General features: G+C 33.8%; 2 protein-coding genes and 1 pseudogene across 3 annotated transcripts; 1 reads left to right on the top strand and 2 right to left on the bottom strand.

The window, feature by feature from the left end:
* On the top strand, positions 1–2,449 carry LOC146907559 (laccase-17-like). Its single transcript, XM_085730907.1, has 4 exons — positions 1–239; positions 351–479; positions 751–1,719; positions 2,056–2,449. Exons 3-4 carry the CDS (start codon positions 825–827, stop codon positions 2,184–2,186), a joined length of 1,026 nt encoding a protein of 341 aa, XP_085587033.1. The 5' UTR covers positions 1–239; positions 351–479; positions 751–824; the 3' UTR covers positions 2,187–2,449.
* A 226-nt stretch (positions 2,450–2,675) lies between these two features.
* On the bottom strand, positions 2,676–4,645 carry LOC146907558 (uncharacterized). Its single transcript, XM_085730906.1, has 3 exons — positions 3,955–4,645; positions 3,148–3,858; positions 2,676–3,013 (listed from the first exon to the last, which is right to left on the bottom strand). The coding sequence occupies exons 1-3, from the start codon at positions 4,585–4,587 to the stop codon at positions 2,921–2,923; spliced, it is 1,437 nt and encodes a 478-aa protein (XP_085587032.1). The 5' UTR covers positions 4,588–4,645; the 3' UTR covers positions 2,676–2,920.
* Positions 4,646–13,038: 8,393 nt separating this feature from the next.
* On the bottom strand, positions 13,039–14,930 carry LOC146907557 (uncharacterized; annotated as a pseudogene). Its single transcript, XR_015020669.1, has 3 exons — positions 14,237–14,930; positions 13,422–14,146; positions 13,039–13,340 (listed from the first exon to the last, which is right to left on the bottom strand). The product of XR_015020669.1 is annotated as an uncharacterized LOC146907557 (transcript).
* Between the last annotated feature and the right edge of the window lie 382 nt (positions 14,931–15,312).

Raw genomic sequence — 15,312 nt, 5'->3', positions numbered from 1 at the left:
AATTCGCCAAGTAAGAAGTGCTTGGGCAGATGGACCTGCATATATAACGCAAAGTCCAATTCAGCCAGGACAAAGTTATGTGTACAACTTCAAAATCATAGGACAAAGAGGAACATTGTGGTATCATGCACATATTTCATGGCTTAGATCTACTCTTCATGGTCCTATTGTCATTCTTCCCAAAAAGCATGTGCCTTATCCATTCCCTCATCCTTTCAAACAAATCCCAATTGTATTAGGTAAATTAAGACCACTCAAAATATGTTACAAATTTTAATATTAACTTTACATATTATAAGTGTACATTTTTTATTTCCTAAATTAGTATATTAACTTTGATAACATGATAGGGGAGTGGTGGAAAGCAGACACAGAAGCAGTTATAAATCAAGCAACACAAACAGGGTTAGCACCTAATACCTCAGATGCTCACACCATCAATGGTCTTCCAGGTCCTCTCCACAACTGTTCAGCTAAAGGTATGTAGTACCAACAAATTAGATTAAAAGTGTGTCCAGTATCCGACATGTACCGGTCTCCAACACTGACACGACACCAACACATGTGATTACATTCAATTATTTCGTTTTGTCAAAATAATTTTGATGTTGATGTGTCAGTGTTGTGTCTGGTGTCCATATCTATGTCAGTGTTGAACATTCGAAAGAAAAGAACAAACATAGTCCATTCAAAACCTTATTAGTGATTATTTTCATTCAATCAAGTTGTTAAATTTTTCTATTTGTGCAGATACCTTTAAGCTCAAGGTTCTTCCAGGAAAAACATATCTACTAAGAATAATCAATGCTGCACTCAATGATGAGATGTTCTTTAGCATTGCTAATCACATCCTCCATGTTGTTGATGCTGATGCTGTTTATGTAAAGCCCTTTAGAACCAACATTGTACTTATCACACCAGGACAAACCACCAATGTCCTTCTCAAAACCAAATCCAAAACCCCAAATGCCAAATTTGTCATAGCTTCAAGACCTTATGCTACAGGTCCTGCATCTTTTGACAACACCACAGCAATTGGTTTCTTGGAGTACAAGAAACATTCACTTTCAAACACTAAGTCAAAAAACAACACTGTTAAACTTTTTAGACCAACACTTCCTAAATTCAATGACACTATCTTTGCAATGAACTTCAACACGAAACTTCGTAGCTTGAACAGCAAGAAATTCCCAGCAAAAGTTCCAAAAACCGTCGACAAGCACTTTTTCTTCACTGTTGGTTTAGGTATTAGTCAATGTTCAAAAAACCAAGCATGTCAAGGACCTAATAACACAAGAGTAGCAGCAGCTATTAACAATGTTTCATTTGTGATGCCAAACACTGCTTTACTTCAAGCTCATTTCTTCAACAAATCAAAAGGAGTTTTCACAACCGATTTTCCTTCTAATCCACCTGTTAAATTCAACTACACTGGAACACCACCAAAGAACATCATGGTAAAGAGTGGAACTAAGGTAGTGGTTTTGCCATACAATACCAAAGTGGAGTTGGTATTGCAGGATACAAGTATTCTTGGTGCTGAGAGTCATCCTTTGCATCTTCATGGTTTTAACTTCTTCATTGTTGGTCAAGGGAATGGAAACTTTGACCCTAGAAAGGATCCTTCTAAGTTCAATTTGGTTGATCCTGTTGAAAGGAACACTGCTGGTGTTCCATCTGGTGGATGGCTTGCCTTGAGATTCCTTGCAGATAATCCAGGTGGGCAACATTTTAAATACTAAATTCCATTATTTTAATCAATAAATATGTTTGACGTAATATTATATTATTATTTTTTGTTCTTAACCGTCCGGCCCAGAGGACAAGGAGCAAGGTAATCCGTAGATAAGTAAGGTCTGGTTAAAAATTGTTTCATTCAGGAATTGAACTTAGTTCTCCTAATTCATTAACAATGTCCAACTTCTTGGTTACATCATATTGATCTAATACACTAATTAAGAGTTAACAAATAAAAACTTACATAATTTGGATTTTGGATATGATTTTAGTGTTAATGTTTGTGACATTAATGTTATGTTGATCATATATGAGCAGGTGTTTGGTTCATGCATTGTCATCTTGAAGTGCATACAAGTTGGGGATTGAAAATGGCATGGATTGTCCAGGATGGAAAACGGCGCAATCAGAAGCTGCCACCTCCACCTTCTGATCTTCCCGAATGTTGAAAAGATTTAGATCATTATGTTACATTTCTATATCCATTTTTGGACTAGCTAGATTAAATTTGATTCTGCTTTTTGGATTTAGTTTTGTCCACATTCTTTGTTTTTTGTTTTTATTAGTAATATGTTTCATAGAAGTTTTGTATTTGAAAAAAAGAAGAAGAAAGTTTTGGACAATTTGATTGTAGTGATTGTTTTCTTGTAAGGTCACACTCATTACAAAAGTTATGAGTGGAAGAGTTTTATGAAGGTTCTAGTATTCATTATTCATTTTGTATTTAGGTTGAAATATATTTTTCACTTTTTTTTTTCGAAAATTCATTTTGATCTTACAAATTTTTCCTTTTACGTACGATAAAATTTGTACTGTGTTCCTCTAAATTTTGAAATTTTTAGTTCAAATCAGTTAAACTATCCGATCTTTGATCACAAACCTTATATATTTGTATAAAAAAAGAGAAAGGACAAAAAGAGCAATATCAACAACAAATATTGAGAACAGTGTGATAACATGCCCAATATCCACTTCAATGCAAACACAAATTTGAAAGATCCAAATATGGCTAGCTGGGAAAACAAATGATGCTATTCAAAATTCAAACCTAAATAAAACTTCGGAACTTAAAAAAAAAAAAAAAAAAGCTATAGAATTGAAATAACAACTTCAAAACAGTAAATCAAGCATTATTGTCTCCTCCAAGAATCTTGAAATACACAACAAATTGTGTAAACTCCTTTCATTTCTCCTCCTTAACTTCGGTTAACATGTGAGCCAAACCATTTGTTAGGGCAGATGTTGATGTCAAAGAAGCCTTCAAAATGCCAAGACACTACAACAAGACAATAAGGTAAACATAAGCATATTTTATTTTCAAACTAACGCATCAAAATTGGCAACCCCCAAGCATAGAACATTTAAATAAACTGAAGATTAAAGTCTAATATAAATTTTACTATGGTTTACCTCCTTGATGCCAATAGTGACAACTTTTTCCTTCAAATCATCAAGAGGAGTATTCAATCGGTTAAGTAAACCCAAAGCTGAAATTGGAGTCAAGGGTGCTACAACCAAATCATTTGTAGCGAAATACATAGCTGGAGTTGGACCCTTCACATAACCCTCACAAGGAATCACCCCAGTATATAAATTCATTTTCTTAAAATTTCCAGCATAACTCATATCAACATCAGGTTTGAAAATTTGAACATGAATAATACTATTACTTTCAACATAACCATAATATTCATGAACACCAGGTTCAAGAATTGGTAATACCGGCTTGCTTAACTTCAACTGTGGGGCAATGCAAGGATCAACAAGCCTGTTTTTAGCCTCTTTTGATATCAAATATTTATTTTCATTCAACTCAACGATACTCTTGTACAATCCGCTGATGCTTCCAAAGGAACAATTCTCTCCAAATATCCGCGTGATTCCACCTAAAGGAAATGTAAGAAAACTTAAAAGTAAGTTCGCAAAATCTTGTTCCCCTTGAGCATACAATACCTTGTTATCTGATTTTCTTATAACCAGCTTCAGAATGACTTGGATATCGTTAACAATTTCACCATCACACAAGAAAAACCTTGTACTCTCAATCGATGGTTTCTTCCCTAGAAACAAATCTGTCAAAGTTGACTTTGAAAGCAAAGAACACTTTAGCAGATCAAGTACCTATATAAAACAATAATAGTAGTTATAATCAATATAAAATGTAAGAGAGGTGTTTGAATAGAATTTATAAACAGTAGCGATATTCAAATACAAAACCTTTTCTTTAGTGACATTCAGAACCACTTCTTTTACCGAACTAGGGTTTTTTATGCCAAACTCCTTGAATAGACTAAAGCTTGTATAATCCATACAGTTTGGCTTGATAGTGAGATCATCAGTTATGACAAAAGTAGCTCCACTGTTAACAAATCCTTGGGGGAGACGTTTAAGGAAAACTGGAAGGGTAAAAAAACCCGAGCTCCCACAACGACATTTATGTTTATCTTTACATGTTGAGTTGGTAAAATCAAAATAGTAGCAGCTATTACATGTGAAGTACTTTGTTGGTTGAGTGTCATCAATGTTGAGTTTAAGAGCGTTACAATAATCTTCCGCTGAGTTGATTGGTTGTAGCAGCATTTGTTTGATTGTCTCGTTAGATAAACAACCTTCATCCAGATCTGCCACACTTTGATAGAGAGAGCTTAGACAACCAACGGTAACTGGACCTATGCCAGATTCCTTCTCTACCAATCTCGCAATGGTTCCTAAAGGCACTGTTAAGAAGCTACAGAGAATGTCAACAAAGTCCTTCCCTGCTTCTGCAAACAAGACTTTGTTACCATTTTCGTTCAAAAGAAGTTTCAAGGACACATGCTCCTCTGCTTGAGTAGAAGTAGTAGCAGCCATGTTAAACTGATAAGAACTAGCAAGTAGCAACTGAGAAGTTTGAAATTGTGTTGAGCATAATTTTGTTAGACATTTTGAGTCATATATATATAAGGGTACATAGTGTGATTGTAAAATCGTTCAAGTCGCTAACGAGTGAATTAAGGGCATTTGTTAAAGTAATCAAATGTACACCTTTTACATTGGAAACACGAAAAAGTTGCATGCACAATTTTCCAATATAAAATTTCTATATTTATATCTTTAAACGATCTTTTAAGGACACTATTAACATTTTTCATTCATTGTGTATATTATGTAACTCAATACATTTTTTTGTGGTGTCCGGGCTTCGATCCTCAGACCGTGCATATATTATGCATTATCTCTACCAACTGAGTTAAGTTCACGGGATATAAGTCAATACGTTTAACAAAGTTACCCTCAACACAGAATTTCAAACTTCTCAGTTGCTTTTTTAGCGTGAGTGATTTGCTTCTCTGTTTCAACTTTTTTGGTGGTGAGTGTTTTGCTTTCATTAGGAAAAAGCAGAGTGAAATGATACATATTTCTTTTGTACGGAAAACGTTTTGAATTTTTTCTCTGTTTCAACTTTTTTTGGTGGTGAGTGCTTTTAAAAGGAAAAAGCAGAGTGCTTTGCTTCTTTTTTCCTTTTACTTTAATTAAAACTTTCTAAAAGCAATTTAAAAATTCATTACATTATTTTTTTTTGACCAAATTCATTACATTATTTGTAAATCATAAAATGTTTACCACCAAAATTAAATTAAGGTTTGTACTTTTCAACAAAAAAATTTAAGAACACTTATAATTTTGCTTGAATTGTTAAGGCTGTGAAAAGAAAGGTATCTGAAGTATTCATTCTGTCATCAATAATGCAAACTTTACCCTTAACTAACACCAAATTTTTAACTGTGTATGTTGTAAGCTGCAAATCTTATGCTTTTATTTTTTACTTGATGCATAAGCTACATAAAATCTTTATTCAATTGACTGCTCCTATCAAAATGATATTCTTATAGAATCACTCTATATACACTAGGTTATAATGCTCCGATGGATATAGCGGCCACATATTACAAATTATAACATGTTATTGATTTCTATTAACTATTATAAATTTATCAGAAGGTTGTGCAAAGAATGTCAGTTTGCATTAATAGACTTTACTAGAAATCATGCTTTTACCTTCCCAGTTCTGGTGATTAACTTGCATTAATAGACTTTACTATATATATATATATATATGGGTTATGATAGAAGACACCTTTTATGAAGGTGTCTTTTATCAAGTTACTCTATGAGCATTTGCGAAAAGACACCAACTTACTTTTATGAAGGTATCTTTTAGCAAAGTTATAACTAAAAAGTGAAAATCACACCTTAAGGTGTGACTTGTTAAAAGACACCACCAAAGGGTGGCTTGTTACAAAACCCTATATATATATATTTATAAGGGTACATAGTGTGATTGCAAAATCGTTCAGGGTCTTGCTAACGAGTGTATTAAGGACATTTGTTATAGAAATCAAATGTATACATTTTACATTGGAAACACAACATTTGAAAAAGTTGAATGCACAATTTTCCAATATAAAATTTCTATGTTTATATCTTTAAACGATCTTTTAAGGACACTATTAACATTTTTCATTCATTATGTATATTATATAACTCAATATACGTTTTTTTTGTGGTGTCCGTATTACAGTTTACTCTTTATCTATGTTATTAGAGATAACTTGCGCAGCAAGTTATCCATTAGAGTAGTGTTTCTCTAGTTGCTAGCTTACAATTCTTAGCATACAACTCACTACTTGTATATATAACATTGTATTGTTCAGTTTCAAACTAATGAAAAATAAGAGATTCATTCATTTTTCTCTCTTTCATAATAGTCCGAGATTCGATCCTCAAACCGTGCATATATTATGCATTATCTCTACCAACTGAACTTAGCTCACGGGGATATAACTACCCTCAACACAGAATTTCAAACTTCTCGGTTGCTTTTTTTGTGGTGAATGATTTGTTTCTCTGTTTCAACTTTTTTAGTGGTGGGTGTTTTGTTTTTATCAGGAAAAAGCAGAGTGAAATGATACATTTTTCTTTTGTACCGAAAAAGTTTTGAATTCATTGAATTTTTTCTGTTTCAACTTTTTTGGTGGTGGGTGCTTTGTTTTTAACAGGAAAAAGCAGAATGCTTTGCTTCTTTTTTTTTTTTTTTTACTTTAATTAAAACTTTCTAAAAACAATTTAAAAATTTGTTACATTATTATTTGTAAATCTTAAAATGTGTACCACTGCCACCAAAACTTACCCATGGTGGCATACCACGGACAGAATAGTTTATACTAAGAGCAAGATATACAATACTCCATCATTTCACAACTAGCGATTTTTTTTTATCATTTCACATTTATTAAGAATAAGTCCCCGTGAGCATAGCTCAGTTGGCTGGGACATGCATTGTTATATGCAGGGGCCGGGGTTCGAACCTTGGACACCCCACTTATTCACCTTGAAAAAGGTGAATTTTAGCCACTAAACTACTAGACCAAAATATATATCAAGCGAGAGAGAAATCAAACAGTTTTACGGATATTTTTTTGAACAGCTTTAAAATTTTGAAAAAGAAATCAAACAAGGGTCCTTTGGGAAAGATGTGCATATCAAGGTGTCTATTTTTCTTTTTGTTTTTTGATAGACAAGGTCCCTTTTGCTTTTTTGAGAATAATTGACAAGGACTATAAAATAATGAACTTATTAAAATCTAGTATATTATATCAATTGAATATTTCCATTAAAAAAATTCAATTGGTAAATCGTACATGCACATAACAAATTGATGAATATACATTTATCCTTTTGAGGTTGTATGTGTCATATGAAAATCTACTGGCAGCTTCATAGCACTTAAATTGAAATATTTTTTTTATAAATCACAACTCTTGACAGAGTTTTTTAGTAAGATATCTACTGTTTTTATTAGTCATGATTCTTGAAATATCCGTTGTTAGCAATATAGTAAGTAGTAAGGGAACTATAACAGAGTTGTTTCTCACTGGCTAGAGTTGGATATAGCACAAGATTAGATTCCCATTCTAAAATACCTCCACTAGAGTCGGAGTAAATTCTTCCGTCAGATTTCAGAGTAAATTCAATAGGAGAATCGGTGGAAAAGTGGTGAAAAATGTGTGTTCTTTATTATGGCGAGAAGCCGTCTTTATATAGGGGAGCTAGCAATAACTAATCTGTGAATCCAACGGAAAAAGTAAGAGTTCTTAGAGACCGCATCGACGATTCTGAGGATTGAGTCGCACTCGTGTGCAGTAAGATGCTCATGAAGTCTTTTGTCCTACCTCCTATGGCAAGGATTATGGATTATTTGACCGCCATGCATTCGGCAGGCGACAAGGGTTGGGGCCTAGTCCGAAACAATTATTAAATAATTATCAGCTCAGATCAATTTAAGGATTAAACACATTTTTTAAGCAAACATAATATTTGCTCAAAATGTTTCACCCTATGATCTTGATCAACTCAAATATAAATTTTGAAAAGAATTTTAATTTAAATAATGAATTCTCGAGGAGAAGAAGACAATAGCTAAAGTGGTCTTAAAATGATGTTTTTCTTTCTTTCTTTTGGTACAAATGAAATGATGTTTTAACATGTATTTAATTCAATACCATCACATGTCAAAATGGAATAGTTCATAAACAGGGTTTGAACCCCAGACCTTGCATATATTATGCATCGTTCCTACCAACTGAGATAAGTTCACGATGACATAATTCAATGAAGAAATAATTAAATATTATATAATTTTTAAAATCAATAATTAATGTATATGTTTGTATGCAAATAGTGTATCTAAATTCTTGTGACCATAATGTTGTGAAATCAAAAGGCCAACATGAATCTTTTAAAAGAAAAGAAAATGCAGATTAACATTGTAAATTTGGTCCCTTATATTTATTTTAGATTTCAAGTTGGTCTCTTATGTATTAAAATTTTCAATTTGGTCTCTTATGTTTTAAAAGATCCAAGTTGGTCCAGAAGGTTACTCACCTTAGAATAAGTTATCAAACATGCATTTAAGCCAAAAATAATCAATGATTATAAAAAAATTAATACTTATGATTGATTTTTATATTATTATTAAATCAATGATTATTTTTTATTTCATCCTGATAGACCGATAAATAATGTTCACCATGTTAACCTTCATAAAAATCGAAATAAATATAATAGTGAACAGTTTAATTTTACGTTGACTCTCAATTAAAATTTATTCTCTTTGTTCCCATGAGCTGGGGGGGGGGGGGTGTCTAATCCACACATCCGCTTATTCATTTTAAAAGATGGTTTTTTATTCGAAATAAAACATAAAATATCTTTTCCTCCCCTATTCGCCAAAAGAAACCCTCTTTTTCTCCGGTCCTAAATTGCACTTGCAGTGAATACAATATTAGAAATTAGGGTTTAGTCTGTTTTCGTGATCCTATGAGAATGATCCCAAGAGTGTATTTATAACCCTTTGTGGGCTGGTTACGACATGACTTAAGCTCCAAGCAAGCTAGGCTTTAGGTCTTTTTACCTGCTTCTAGATGCTTCCAGAAGCTGACTAAGGTGGCGCCTCTGGAAGAGTGCGCCTAGTCCTCAAGAGCCCTTCTGTAGGGCACCTGAGCCTTTCTAGAGGGCTTTCAGGCCCTTAGGAATATATTAACGGTCTACAACCCTCCTGTTTACCTTGGTTTTTGGTAAACAAACGATGGTTTCCAAAATGGTTAACTTGCGAGATCAACCATTAAATCTCGAGGAATATTGTGTTTATTGACTGCATTTATTGTAGCCTGTCGAAAATACAAGCTAACACCTCCTGTTTATGATTGTTTATGATTGGTGCCTGTGGCGTTTTTATCTTTAGCCATGTGGGCGTTCTTCTACAAAAACGTTTGTTGTATTTGACTCAGTGTTGATGATGTCAACTTTATTTTAAGGCTAGTTTGTACTCAGCAATTTGTTTGAAAGTAAACTTTTTATGAAGTTCATGATTTAGATATCTTGGTGTATGTTTACACTTCAGAGCCTCTTAAGGTTGAGCTTTTAGTCATTTTCAGAGCCCTATCCAGGGTTGTTATTGTCGCCTCAGAGCCCTATCCAGGGTTGAGATTTTTGTTGCCTCAGAGCCCTATCCAGGGTTAATGGAAAATTTAATGAGCAGAGCCCTATGCAGGGTTGCAGTAAGGGGGACTGTTGCTTCCATATGCACTTCCTTTTTTCACATTTTAATTCTAGTGTGCTGTTTTGGTGAGTTCTTTTTCAACTTCGTCCTTGGCGAGCTTGTTTGCATCCTATCTATGATTCATCTGAAACATAGCAATACTTCCACGTTTCCAAAGTAAATAAATAAAGGAATTTTAATCATACTCGATCATATTCAATGGAACTATCTACTCTTTGTCTTCCTCCTATTAGTTCACCTATATTTTCTACTCCCTTTCCTCTCTTCTTCATTCTCCTACTAAATTGGGAATAAATATCTTATTCGATTTTACTCTTCTCGGATCTCCTACTAACTCGGGACTATTTCGCCAATTGACTCATCAAGCTCCTATTAAATCCGAACTAACTCGCTCACTTCCTTATTTTCTGTGTCTTTATTTACTCCTATGAAGTGAACTAAGTCTTCTGCTCAATTTTATTCTTCTACGTGACGTGGGTCTGGCGCTATTAAACTATTATTTATGTTTTTACTAAACAGTTAGTTCAGTTTGCAAAGTAAATGGTACATGAAAGGGGTTCCCAAGAAAGAGAGGTGGGTCACTTTGACCACTTATATACCAAGGCTTTCCTTGCCAGAATCTCTCTCATGCGACCTTTTAACAATACTACGCTTTATTACTTCTGCTACGGGATAGCCAGAGTAGTTTTCATTCTATTTAAATCGGTACTACTTCTTTAATTATCTTGTGTTCTACTCATCTTTCTTTTTCTACTAAATTGCAACTAACTCGTCCACTTTATTTATTTATTTATTCTACTCCTTTTTCTGCTCATTCGCCCATTATATATTAAGTGCAAAATATTGCTGCTGAAATTATAGCTATTAAATAATAGGAACTCGTTTATATAGATCAAGTTGGAACAATTTTGAATGGTAGGTAAAACTGACTATCCACATATTATGCAAACTGAGTATCCACGTATTATGCAAAATTAAATTACCCGCGTAATATGTATATAGTTGGAAGATAAATAATATCGATTAAATTCTATAACCAAATTTTGTCACAAAACATGAAGTCTTAAGTTGTTACCAATTACTTAACGGATCAAAGTTTTTTTATGGAGGTTGTTGAGGGGTGTTCTCCCTACGCGTATGAGACTTCAAGATAGGGGGGGTCCCTTGTTCGGACTGCTGCCCCCATTGTGAGACCAATTATGAGAATGATTGGCACGTTTTTATTGGATGTGAAGCGGCGAAACAGGTTTGGATTGAAGCTGGATTATGGGATACGAAAGCAGCAGGTATCGGTACTGCAACAGGACTGGCAGCACATTTGTTTTCTATTTTCTGCAGGCTGCCAAATCAATTATGCAGGGACATAGCAGCTATGTTGTGGTGTTTATGGAGGCGCCGTAACGACAAAGTTTGGGAGGGCGAAGTTCAGAATGTTGGTGTGGCTGTCCAGCTAGCGCGTGAAGCTATTTATCAGTGGGAGAATGTCCGAAAACACCAAAAATATGGCGAACAGAAGCAGGTACAACAGCAGGAACAGCAGCATAATGTCAGGTGGCTGCCACCGGAGGAAGGATTTGTCAAATGTAACGTCGACGCAGCGCTGTTTGGTGATCAGAAATGCTTCGGTATTGGATTATGTATACGGAACTCTAGGGGTCATTTTCTCAAAGCACTAACAAGAAGGTTTGAAGAAATCAAATGTACACCTTTTACATTGGAAACACAACATTTGAAAAAGTTGAATGCACAATTTTCCAATATAAAATTTCTATATTTATATCTTTAAACGATCTTTTAAGGACACCATTAACATTTTTCATTCATTATGTATATTATATAACTCAATACGTTTTTTTTTTTTTATGGTGTCCGGGATTCGATCCTCAGACTATGCATATATTATGCATTATCTCTACCAACTGAGTTAAGCTCACAGGGATATAACTCAATACGATTAACAAAGTTACTTTCAACACAGAATTTCAGTTGCTTTTTTGCTGGTGAGTGTTTTGCTTTTAACAGGAAAAAGCAGAGTGAAATGATACATTTTTCTTTTGTACCGAAAACGTTTTGAATTCATTGAATTTGTTCTGTTTCAACTTTTTTGGTGGTGAGTGCTTTGCTTTTAACAGGAAAAAGCAAAGTGCTTTGCTTCTTAAGAATAATATATAAAAGATCAACCGAGAGAGAATGTGCATATCAAGGTGTCTATAAGCAATATAGTAAGGGAACTATAACAAAGTTGATTGTCACCAGCTGCAATTGGATATAGCACAAGATTAGATTCCCACTCTAAAAATATCTCCACTTATATAGGAATAAACACTAAAGAAAATTCTTCGGTGATATTTCAGAGTAAACCCAATAGGAAAGTCTGTGGAAAAGTGGTGAAAAATGTGTGTTCTTTATTGTGGTGCGAAGCCATCTTTATATAGGGGAGTCAAACGAGAACTGATTCGTGAAATCCAACAGGGAAAGCAGAAGGTCGTTAGAGATCGCATCGACGATCCTAATGGATGCATGTAGTCTCAATCTTATTCAGTAAGACTCACATGAAGTCTTTCGTCCTGCCTCAAGTGGTGATGATTATGGACTATTTGGCCGCCAAACATTCAGTCAGCAATGTAGGCCGAGGCCTAGTGCGAAACAATCATAAATTTATTTAATAATTATCAGCTCATGTCAATTTAAGGATTAAACACATTTTTTTAAACAAAAACATTATTTGCTTTAAGTTATCTCATCCTCTCTACTTGATTAAATAGTAGTTGATGTGTGATCGCGACTGTAGTGAATTCGTGTTCATCATAAGCTCCAATATACATTTTGAAAATGAAGAATTTGAACTTAAATCATGAATTCCCGAGAAGAAGACAATAGCTTAAGTGATCTTAAAACGATATTTTAACATGTATTAAGTTCAATCATCACATGTCAAAGTGGAATAGTTCATACCCGGTTGATGAAGGATATTTTATAGTTACAAGGGTTTAGGCACACACATAAAAGAACATAAATTTAATGAAGAAATAATTAAATATTATAAATTTTTAAAAAATTAATAAATAATGTATATGTTTTATATATGTATCCAAATAGCGTGTCTAAATTCTTGTGATCATACAAGAATTACTTCTAGTTGATGATAAAAATTTCAATTTGTATGATGTTGCTGTGAAAGTAAAAGGCTAACATGAATCTTTTAAAAGATAAGATGTAGGTTAACATTGTGAACTATATTTATTAATTCATCACGGTGAATGTAAAAACAATCATTTGTTTTGAGGTAACACAAATTATTGTCTAACATGAAATTGAAAACAGTAAATCTAGCATTGTTATCTAGTAGTCCATTGCCAACTTTCCTCCAAGCATCATAAAACACACAACAAACTGTAAACTGATCTTTTCATTTCTCCTCCTTAACTTCAGTTAACATGTGAGCCAAACCATTTGTTAGGGCAGATGTTGATGTCAAAGAAGCCTTCAATATGCTAAGACACTGTAACAAGACAATAAGGTAAACATAAGCAATTTACATATAAAGATTAAAAATAGATTAAGAATTTTACTATGCATTTACCTCCTTGATGCCAATAGTGACAACTTTTTCCTTCAAATCATCAAGAGGAGTTTTCAATCGGTTAAGTAAACCCAAAGCTGAAATTGGAGTCAAGGGTGCTACAACCAAATCATCTGTAGCAAAATACATAGCTGGACCCTTTACATAACCATCACCAGGAATCATCACATTAGATAAATTCATTTTCCTCAAATTTCTTACATATCTCAAATCTATTCCAGATTTGTAAATTTCAAAATGAATTATATTATTAGTGTTAACAGAACTATCAAAACAACCATAATATTCACAAACAGGAGGTTCAAGAATTGGTAATATCTTCTTGCTTAACTTTAACACTGAGGCGATGTAAGGATCAACAAGCCTGTCCTTAGCATCCGAATAATCCGATGATGTCAAATATTGGTTTTCATCCAAATCAACTATGCTCTTGTACAATCCATTGATGCTTCCCAAGGAACAATTCCCACCAAATATTCGAACAATTCCACCCAAAGGATATGTAAGAAAACTTAGAAGTAAGTTTGCAAAATCTTGCTGCCCTTGAGCATACAATACCTTGTTATTGATTTTCTTATAACTAGCTTTAGATTGATTTGGATATTGCCACTAATTTCAACATCACACAAGATAAACCTTGATCTCTCAAGTGATGGTTTCTTCTCCAGAAACAAATCTGTCAAGGTTGACTTGGAAAGCAAAGAACACTTTAGCAGATCAAGTACCTATATATATATAAAATAGTAATAGTAGTTATAATCAATCAAAAAAATTAGAGAGAAGTTATAAACAAACGCAATATTCAAACACAAAACCTTTTCTTTGGTGACATTCAGAACCACTTCTTTTACCGAACTAGGGTTTTTTATGCCAAACTCCTTGAACAGACCAAAGCTTGTATAGTCAATACAGTTTGGCATGACAATCAGATCATCAGTTATGACATAAGTAGCTATACCGTTAACAAATCCTTCGGGGAGAGGTTTAAGGGAAACTGGAAGGGTAAAAGAACAACCACATCGACATTTATGTTTATCTTTATTTGTTGATGTGATCATATCGCGATAGAAGCAACCACTAAAGTCGGCACATGTGAAGTATATTGTTGGTTGAGTGTCGTCAATGTTGATTTTAAGAGCGCTGCAATAAAGTTCCGCTGAGTTAGTTGGTTGCAGCAACATTTGTTTGATTGTCTCGGTAGAGAAACAACCTAGATCCAGATCTGCCACACTTTTATAGAGTGAGTTTAGACAGCCGACTGTAACTTGCCCTATGCTAGATTCCTTCTCTACCAATCTCGCAATGGTTCCTAAAGGCATTGTTAAGAAGCTACAGAGAATATCCACAAAGTCCTTCCCTGCTTCTGCAAACAAGACTTTGTTACCATTTTTGTTCAACAGAAGTTTCAAGGACACATGCTCCTCTGCTTGAGTAGAAGTAGTAGCAGCCATGTTAAACTGATAAGAACTAGCAAGTAGCAACGGAGAAGTTTGAAATTGTGTTGAGCATAATTTTGTTAGACATTTTGAGTCATATATATATATATATATAAGGTAGTGTGATTGCAAAATCGTTCAGGGTCTTGCTAACGAGTGTATTTAAGGGCATTTGTTAAAGAAATTAAATGTACACCTTTTACATTGGAAACACAACAAGTTGAATACACAATTTTCCAATATAAAATTGGCTTAATTTTGTCCCTTAAGTTATTTGTTGGTTACATTTTGGTCCCATAAGTTATTAACGTTACGTTTTGGTCCCTTAACTTATAATCCGTTAGCCAATTAAATCCTTTCTGTTAAATTTTGTCAAAAAAACGTTAATCTTCATCGTCGAACCCAGAATTCATCGCATTCATCATCAAACTCAGAAAATTCATTGTTTTCATTAA

The sequence above is a fragment of the Medicago sativa genome, chromosome 7 (assembly GCF_051527215.1).
Source record: "Medicago sativa cultivar Bolivia chromosome 7, Bolivia_mono, whole genome shotgun sequence".
Taxonomy (NCBI): domain Eukaryota; kingdom Viridiplantae; phylum Streptophyta; class Magnoliopsida; order Fabales; family Fabaceae; genus Medicago; species Medicago sativa.
Note: the sequence above shows the minus strand (reverse complement) of the source record. Positions and strands in the feature narration are given on the sequence as shown.

Excerpts from the sequence above, each read along its gene's own strand:
- LOC146907559 (XM_085730907.1), top strand. The coding sequence starts at position 825 with ATGTTCTTTAGCATTGCTAATCACATCCTCCATGTTGTTGATGCTGAT. Across the intron at positions 1,720-2,055 it reads ATTCCTTGCAGATAATCCAG|GTGTTTGGTTCATGCATTGT; the intron begins GTGGGCAACATT and ends ATATATGAGCAG.
- LOC146907558 (XM_085730906.1), bottom strand. The coding sequence starts at position 4,587 with ATGGCTGCTACTACTTCTACTCAAGCAGAGGAGCATGTGTCCTTGAAA. Across the intron at positions 3,859-3,954 it reads TGAATGTCACTAAAGAAAAG|GTACTTGATCTGCTAAAGTG; the intron begins GTTTTGTATTTG and ends TGTTTTATATAG. Across the intron at positions 3,014-3,147 it reads TCACTATTGGCATCAAGGAG|TGTCTTGGCATTTTGAAGGC; the intron begins GTAAACCATAGT and ends GTCTTGTTGTAG.